The following is a 9538-nucleotide window of genomic DNA, read 5'->3' as shown; positions in this document are numbered from 1 at the left end:
AAAGATCCAATTTCATTACCATAACAAAAATACCATCAATCGAGTGTAGAATTAGTTCAAATAATAATCTCTAACTGTAATTCAATTTCAACAAAAATACCAGAAGGATTGAGGTTGAGACCAAATAACTAAACCAAATACAATGACTATAACGAATGGAATTGAAAGGCTTATCACATTTCTTGGCCGGCGGTGTCCTAAATCTGGGCCCTGATGATCTAATCATCGACATGGATGCTCCAGGTGGCAAACTCGACACCAATGGTGGAGTTAGACACGAGGTTGAACTCGTTGCGCATGAACCTGGACAACAAATCAGATTTGTCGATGTCGGAATCGCTGATCAATACGACCTTGAAGTGGTAGTCGTCATGCGACCTGTAGACCATGTCGAAGAGCCGGAGAGACTTTCCGATTGGAGATGAAGAGGTCGAGGGCCTTGTCGTCATCGTCTAAGAATCAGTGCTCATTTAGGTTTCGATGCAGGTGAGGTGGAGGAAGAGGCGATGGTGGCGGTGGAGGAAGGGTGCTGCCGGAGTCGAGCTAGATGGTGAGGAAGGGAGCTGCCGGAGTCGAGGCGCGTGAGGTGTCTCGAGTCAAAATTGGAGATCTGAGTGAATCGGAGATGAGTAGAGAATCGTCTCCAGTGAGATAATCGGAGAGATCTGAGTTGGAGCTTCTTCATTGTCGTTGTCGTCTTCAGGCATGGCGGCACCGTTTCGAGGTTTTGCAAGCTTGGATCCATTGGAATCTCACCAGATCGGAGGCAGTGGTCTTCGGAATCGGGGAGGGGGGTGGCTGGACTTTGGTCGGGTTTGTGTTGTGGTTCAATTGATAGTGACGGTGATGAGAGATGGTGGCCAGAATTGATTCTTTCCAGTTATTGCAGAGGGAAGAGAAGAAAAATAGAGATCGGGAAGAATTGATTCTTTCAAACTGACACTTGTGTGTAGTTTTCTAATTAAACATTCACAAAGAGGACCATCACATTTCAGATCTGTTTCATTACAACACTCCCTAATACATTACATAATAGTTTAAGTAAGCTAGCAACATTACCAAATCAACAGGATCGATCATAATAATTAAACATCAGATCAACAAACACAACAAGAATGAAAGATACCAGGATCCTTATTCTCTCGACCCCCATATATTAATCCAAGCAGATATCTATAAATATTATTCTCATGCGTGTTTAAATTAAACATGAGAGGAAACTACATGTACATAAGGATCTACCTATCACATAATGCTGCAATAGACATCATTAACTTTATCTATAAAATGTGGCAATTTGCAATAACTACAACCCGCATTGACTGCTTCTATTCCCTTCATTGCTGCCTGCAGCATAAGAATACATTATCCATCAAACAATGAATAAGAGAACTTAATTTTATAATAATTGTATTAGTGATCGATTCAATTAGCATGTACTTGTACTATTATGTTCACCAATCACCATAGAACCAACCTTATACATATAGCCATGCCAGTAGAATAATAAGACTTAACCGAGCCGAGCTCGGCACAAAATTAATGATGTTGCTACTAGCTCTAAACTCTATAATCCTAAACTAGAGAGCTGAATTAAGGTGCGTAGTTATTTATCACCTCATTACTGAAATTCAGTGTCGCCGGTTGGCTCGCAGCTGTATACGATGTGGGTAGGTAATTTGCAGCTGGAAACGCAGAGATGTGCTTTTCCACAAAAGTGGCGTGGAGGTGGGAGTAGTTTTGATTCGGATAGCAGGAGGTGCAGAGATCGAAACTGTTAGGTCCGCCGGGAATGGAGCATTCCAAGCAAGTAAAATAACGTCCCTGAATCAAGGCATTGCATCCAAGGCCATCGCATGCCACGCTCAGATACGAAAAGGTAGTAGTAAAACAAGCCATTTTTCACAACCAGATCGACAACTAGCTAGAGATGATAAATAGTCCAAACGCTACTCTACACCATGTGCTAGCTACATATAAAGTCGTTCTAGTGGCTGTGGTTCGCCATTAATCTATCTCCCTATCCTTGCAGTATTCTTCTTTAATTTTGGCTTCTATACTTACCCCGGTAATTCGTACTCCTGTCTGCAATTAATAATGATCTATCCTCCATGTGCACACACGTACATAATGATTCCAACTGCGAAGAAAAGTCTTTAGAGCTTAAAAAGTGAAGCGACAACCATGGCCGGCTCTGAGATTTCAGGACCCTGTGTGAAAATAAAATGAGGTCTTAAAATCACCTTTGTAATTACACTTTCATGAATAGAGCTTACGTACTTTCGCTAAAAAAACAAATAAAACAATTATTCCGTCGGGGCAATCTATATGCTATTTCCCTAAAGCTCAAGTTGGTTGTCATCAGATTGATCATATTTTGTTTTTTGGTTAAAATATGATTGGAGAGAGCAGAGCCTCCCAATCTAATTTATTAAAAGAACTGAATTTTACAAAGGAGGACAACGCTCATGCCCCTAGTAAAAAAAACAGAAGAACTACAGAGACACTAACTTTCAGCCTAACAAATTAGAAGTGACAAAAAAACAACAACTCAAATAAACCGAAAATGCAGAAAACCAAGTGAGTCTGGTTGATAAAGATCTAGAAGAGAAGGGGAGCCTCATTCCAATAAACCAAGCCTTATGATGACAAACTAACATTGAAGCATCTCCAACGTTGGTGTCAAAATCCACCGTGGAGCTCGGACAGATACAAAAGGTAGATCTCTTCCTCTTCAACTCATCCTTCAAATCCACTGTGGATGACAATATATTCTTGGTTTCATCTATCAAATTTGACAAACTCAGGTCATCTGTCATTTTATTTTTTATTGTTTCTTCCCTTCTCCTCTATCGTTCTCCTCTATTTCATGCTACCCAGATCAAAGTCATTCATGATCTTTCTCATCTTTTTATTTCTTCCTACAATACCCAAATCTTCATACCTAAACCCTCAAAAATCATTGATATCAAACCAAAAATTAAATTTTCATTCAAATTTGGGGAAAAAGAGAGGAAGAGAGTTAGAGTTTGGAGTTAGAAAGAAAAACTGAAGAATTGGGTTCAAGCAGCTCCGATCACATCTGAGTGTCACCATGATGGATCACAGTGTTGAGGTCGCGATTGTGTTTGCGATGTTGGAATCTGGGCTGCTTGAATCTGTTCAAATTTGCTAATATGGTGGCTTTTCTAATTGCCCATAAAATCTAGAAGAAGGCGAAGAGAAACATAAGAGAAAGAAGATGGAGAGAAAGAAACCAATAGTGCAATTGTGTTTTAATTAAATACATTATAATATAAAAAAATATTTATTTATTTTAACCTATGGGTTGGAGTGAAAAATTGTCAAAATTGACAATTCTTTATAGTGGTCAAATTTGAAACTTACCTCAAAATTTTTAACCTCCCCATTGGAGATGGTCTAGCAAGCAATTTCCAACCAAATTAATGGACAGTTCCAAACAATATTCACCAGGGTGTCAAGTTGGAAACAACCAAATTAATAAGAAGACATCTACTGATCAATTACCAACCGCTTTGATGACAATCACCCGATCAAGTACGTTCCGCAGTTGCAATGAATTGACGAGACATTCATGATTGATGCAAACTTACAAGAGTGACTGCAAAGTGAACTCTAGCCAGTAACTAGTAATCTTCGTCTTCTTCTTCAATAGCAAGACCAACCATAACTACGCTGACCCACCTATTGTTCGCTTTTTATTTGTGTGTGTATTTTTTTTTTTTAAAAGGGTTTAGAACCCAGCCTAACTGAGAGGCTCAGCCCCACCTTTGAATATTATTAATAATAGGAGAACCAGTGTACAACGAGGGGACATATAACCTTCGCCTCGAGTAGTAGTACAAGAATCCTCATAGAGTACGTCCTGAATAATAACAGGAGTCTCCTCTAACTAATACTCATCTAAATACGATAGACTAGCAAGGTGTGTCAATCTATGTGCAACACCATTCGCTTCACGATATATAGACTGTACTCTAGTTGAAAGAATAGAGCTCAGATAAGCCTTACAATCCTCCACAATACAACCAACTTCTGACAAGTCCTCCATATCTCCATTAACCGCAGTAACAACCATAGCACAGTCAGTTTCAATGTCAATATTGATCATGCCTTGATGAATAGCCAGGAGAAGACCAGCTCTCATCGCTTCAATTTCCATGTGTAAAGCAGATCGAGCAAAAGAAAAAGGGCGTGCAATAGCAGCAAAAAACGTACCATTTCCATCTCGAATAACTGCCCCAATTCCTCCCCGTCCACTATCTGCATGAAATGCCCCGTCAACATTCAATTTCAGTTTACCACTAGGTGGGTGCTACCATTGAGTCATAGGACGCTTCTGCTTCAAAACTGTAACCAAAACTATAAAACTAGGTTACAGTTTTGAAACAGTGTGTGTGTGTGTATATATATATATATTTTTTTTTTTTTGCTTTAATTAATTGGTTAACTCTCGTTTATTCTGAATTAAGTGGTTTTCCACTGATATTCAAGGGATTCTAGGTCGACTTCCTTTCTTATAATATACATATATAATTGGCTCTAGATTACTCAAAATTATGAATAGATGTACATCTATATAGGTTAACTAATAAAAGACAAACTCGATCGCGATGTACATGGATAGATTTTTGATCTACTTCTGCTTCTTCTTCGATGCCTCTAACATGGTAACAAAAATTACTTAAATTTTCTTTGTGAAAAAGATGCTACCAGTCTTGATCACAACTTGATTCCTCTAGTCCAACTTAAAGGGCATTTCCTTTGAGCCTAGCTTGTTGCTTATTTTCTTCTGTATTTCCCACATTTTGTTTTTGCTTAAACGGTAATTTAGTTCTTTTCTCTCTTTCCCTTTATTCTTCTTTTTCTTGAAACGTTTAAATTAAAAAAATAAATAATAAAAGCTTGATGAAACTTGATATTAATACAGAAGAAATGTCACCTAAAGAAATGCACTTCATCTCCAATTCGATCATGCATGAGGACGTCAACTTAGGAGATGTTTGTTTTCCAGGACTGTGATGCTCCTCCTTAATTTCTATAACTGTCCTGGACTCTTATAACCTAGGATATGTTACTCTAAAATCTGACCCATGTTTGGTGTTGCTTGGACTAAAGTTTGCAATCGAAATCCATCATCCTTGCACCTCCTTCTTGTGGTGCCTTTGCCAGACGCCGCTGGACTTCTCACCGGTTCCCAGACCTGCCGGTCCTTCTTCTCTGACCTTCTGTGCAAAGCACAACCGCAGTTGCTTCTGACCTTCGACTGCTAGAGACAGACCGCCTTCTCCACGGGAAAATTGAAACCCAGCACGTCGGATTGGGAAGACACGGAGCTATGAGGAAGTATCCTTCTGATTGCCACTCTTGGAAACCTTGCATACTTTCTGGGTTTAATTTCTTGATTCTTCTGTTCAAAACTCTCTTGAAAATAGACATCCACATGACGATGACTTTACCGGCGTCGGTGGCGAGCTACTGTTTCATCTGCTCCAGCACTTCCGACTTCAACTCATCGTTGCCTCCCATTCTTCTTTGAGCTCTGTTCTTCCATAGAGGGGGTGGAGTTGAGTTGCAGGTTTAGGTGAGAATGACAAACTGAAGGGAAGAGTTGAACAAGTGAGAGAGGCTTCCACAATCCCATGATTTTTGGTGGGATTGTGGTAGAAGGTGTTTTAGAAATTTTGGGACTCCATAATCTCATTTAAAAGAGTCCATGTTGTTGCCAAACATGGGTCAAGTCTTGTTTTATTATATAAGACAATCCAATCCTATCCAATCCCACAAAACAAACATCACCCTAGGGGATTCAGTCTTCAGGAATACGTACGTCCATCTCATGACTATATACAACAAAATTAATCAATAAAATCATCTACGTACTCCATCATATACGTGTTTATCATTAAATGATATATGTTTGCAGTTGTACATTTCAAATATATATTAGAGGTTTTATATAGAGGTTATATTAAGCAAATTCCTCTTAACATAATTATTATTATTTTTTTTGAAAAGTACATAATTAAATTTTTCAAAGCCCAGAATTGCCATTTCTCTAATACGAAAACAATTTTATGTTTCAAAGACATAATAGTACATTACATCAATAAAATCAGTTTTCTTTTTGTTGATAATAACCGCATATTTTTAGTTTTTTTTTTTGTATTAAATTTTTTAGTGTGAAAAAAAAAATTCTAAAAATCTAATTTTAAAGAACAACTGAAATTACTCAAATAAATTTTAAAAAGCAAATTAGCATGTAGCACGTGCTAAAAGCTAGTGTACAGAGAGCCAAATGAATTGACAGGACTTGATTGCCATGTCTGATGCAAAGTAACAATATCAGAGCATCAATTACCCGTAGGAAAAAAGAGATGCCAATGAGATTTGACGAGGGGCCTCATTTAACGACTTCAAACACTCAAAAAAGAAAATGAAACAATCAATTGTTAGTACACTTTGTGGGACGGTTAGCCGCACGATTATTATTAATTAACTTTACCGACACATCTTGGAACTTCTATATAACACATGTGCACATAACACTGTATATGATGATACAAAGGACTATACTACTATTCAAACGAAATGATCAATATATTATAGGGTAAAGGGGAAGAGCCAAACATGAAAAGCTTGAACAAGTGAAGCGCGGTGTTAAAGACAACTCCCCCACATGCGTCAAGAGTTCCTTCTCTGCCAAGGTGGTTGAGAACGTCGTTGTCATGCTGCTGGGTGCCACGAACAAAACCCGACAATGATGACTTGTTGCCAAAAGTGGAGAGAGAAAATTCTCATAAGTTCCAGCCCAATAATTTATCTACAGGGAGGTCAATAGATATGAGAGCAACAAAAGATTAAACACCTATAACAATTAAACGATAGTTTAATTGAGAACCTATGATAGCAATTAAAATTAACAGGAATTAGCTATATAAGATAAAAGTACAAATTCTAATATGGCTGGGTTCGGTTCTGTATCAGAGCCGCATGCCTAAAACCACATACCGTACCGGATTAGTTTGATACATAAAATGGACAATCATTACCGACCATTGAAGTTGGTATACCAACTTATCGGTATACTGAGAGACTTAGTTGATATTTGTTGGTATGTATATACCTCATAGGCACAAATATCAGAAGTACAAGACTCGTATCGCCAATACAGAAGTAAGGAAAGCCCCAGCTGAGGGTCCCGATACCCCTCGGAGAGATATCGGGAACTCCGATCATCCTACACCGAAAGAAACGGAACCAACCTCCCACAAATCTGCTACATTAAGGTAATCTCCATCAACCCAAAGAGGTAACGGTTTACTATCGCTTTCCATTATCATTATCTTATACCGATACTAACTTAGGCATCAGAGAGTTGAAAGTCGGCACACCCGGTCTTCCCTTTGACCTTTGTTCGTTTTACAGATAAGCGAGACCGATAGCGATAGTAGCAGACCAGAGCATCTTGTGATTTAGCTGGAAAAAACCTCTTCCGAGATAGTTGAAACATTTGGCGCTAAAAGGACTCCCCTAGCTCCTTGCTGGCAGGACAACAAACAGTCCATGGCTACCAGCACTCCCGATACCAATGCCGATAACCCGCCCCACTAGGCAGAGACTCGCGAGGTCCAACGCACGCTCAAGTTCTTGAGCCCGAACACTGAGGCATGCTCGGTTATGACCATAGACACCACCACCGCACTTGAGATAGTGATGTGTGATTTAATGGAGACACGTGCACAGGCTAAGGCAGAGCACGCCGCAGCTGCGGCAGCTCGCCAAGAGGTCGAGAATATGACGAACCAGAATCGCATCCTCCGAGAGGCACTCTAGCGGCGGGTCGCGAACAACGAGGCGTTAGACTGAGCCCATCAGCAGGAGACCCCGATGCCAACCATTGGTGGGGTCCTAACACCAGGAGCAGTCCTCACTGGCACTTTCGTGCCACCAAGCGTAACCTCTGGAAGCCCTACGGGCCCCACTCCAGGCAGCACCAGCACAAGACCATAAGTGATTTACCTGAACTCCCCTCTTCTCCCCAATCAGCTCGACACAGCGCCACCACCTCAGCCTATCCCAGATATGGCAGGAGCCTCGGGCGCAAACACAGCTGCAACTGCCACCATACCCCTACCGAACCCCAATACTCGGTTGTTACTCCAAATGAGCGAAACTATTACCTCTTTGCAAGCGCGGATCGAGAGCGTTGAAAGCAGGACCGGTTGACAACCGATCACGGCTGGCTTCCAGGGAAAGATGGGACCATTCACTCCCAGGATACAAGCCGAGAAGCGCCCACAGGAGCCAAGCCCTTCAATAATGAGAAATACAATGGCCCTAGAGACCTGTACCATTACTTGGAAGTTTTTCAATCCCTCCTACATGGAACCCGATACACGAATGCAATGGCATGCCACACGTTCGAGGAAACCCTAACAGACGAGGCCTTGCGATGGTTTCTTAACCTCCCCCCTAATTCCATTGATAACTTCCAGGAGCTCAGGGACAAATTTCTCTGCAGGTTCAATTTGTGCGGCAGTGGCTAACGCACAACTCCTGACTTATTTAGGATCAAGCAACGCCTGACCACGAAGGCCTTGGAGACCTTTTTGATTTCGTCGACGATGTTGAAGAGCTCCAGGTTGACCATGGAGTATTGGCTCAAGAGGTCCTGCCATTTGGGAGTGGTGTTGGTGCAAGCGTGGCCGTCGAGGTCTTCGAGACTGCGGGTAATGCCTTTGAACAGGTTGGTGGCTCAGTCCTTCACGGACTTGAGGTTTAGCTGCTACTGTACGACGTCGTTTAGTCTCTCCATCGCCGCGGGTTACGGTTGTTGCTGTTGGAGAGGCTGTGGAGGTTGGTTCTGTAGCACGCCTTCTATGGCTGCCATTCTTGCTGGTCAATCCAAACGAAGGAGCGACATAGAACTTACTACAAGGATTTACAGAGAAAGCATTAGAACATGAATGGGGTTGCTTGTGTATCTGGGCCACCTTCTGTTGCCTTGGAACTAGTTTGGTACTGGGCTTCTATTATTGGGCTTTTGGGCATTTGAATTGGGTTGATGGTTCTAGCAGTGTTCAAGATTTTTTTGGAAAATGAAATTCACACTCCTTATTTTACAATCCACACATCATATTTCTTCTATAGTATATTAAATAAAAATAAAGCATAGATTGTGGATTGTAAAATAAAGAGTGTGAATTTCACTCCTCATAAGAAAATGTAGTATATATTATATTACCACCCATTAATAAATCTTTGATGCTCACTTATTCAAAAGCAAACCTAAGAACTGTGCAATAACCATAACATAGAAATAGGCATAGTCTAAAAAAGAAAAAAGAATTAAATTTTCTCCTTGCCCTTAATGCTAGGGCTAGGAGGTTTAGTCCTGTGCTTCAGCAACCTTTTTGGATTTTGATGGCTGCTTGTTCTTGGATCCCAAGGGTCCGTCTGCTACTCATCTTCTTTGGCACAGTCTTTAACAGGCTTTCTTTTGGTACAAGTATAC

General features: G+C 40.6%; 1 protein-coding gene across 1 annotated transcript; it reads right to left on the bottom strand.

Annotated features, from left to right (window-relative positions):
* Positions 1-1116: 1116 nt before the first annotated feature.
* Positions 1117-2184, bottom strand: LOC121053000. Its single transcript, XM_040519269.1, has 2 exons — positions 1618-2184; positions 1117-1347 (listed from the first exon to the last, which is right to left on the bottom strand). The coding sequence occupies exons 1-2, from the start codon at positions 1897-1899 to the stop codon at positions 1246-1248; spliced, it is 384 nt and encodes a 127-aa protein (XP_040375203.1). The 5' UTR covers positions 1900-2184; the 3' UTR covers positions 1117-1245.
* Between the last annotated feature and the right edge of the window lie 7354 nt (positions 2185-9538).

The sequence above is a fragment of the Rosa chinensis genome, chromosome 4, assembly GCF_002994745.2.
Source record: "Rosa chinensis cultivar Old Blush chromosome 4, RchiOBHm-V2, whole genome shotgun sequence".
NCBI lineage: Eukaryota > Viridiplantae > Streptophyta > Magnoliopsida > Rosales > Rosaceae > Rosa > Rosa chinensis.
Note: the sequence above shows the minus strand (reverse complement) of the source record. Positions and strands in the feature narration are given on the sequence as shown.

Excerpts from the sequence above, each read along its gene's own strand:
- LOC121053000 (XM_040519269.1), bottom strand. The coding sequence starts at position 1,899 with ATGGCTTGTTTTACTACTACCTTTTCGTATCTGAGCGTGGCATGCGAT. Across the intron at positions 1,348-1,617 it reads CACTGAATTTCAGTAATGAG|GCAGCAATGAAGGGAATAGA; the intron begins GTGATAAATAAC and ends CTTATGCTGCAG.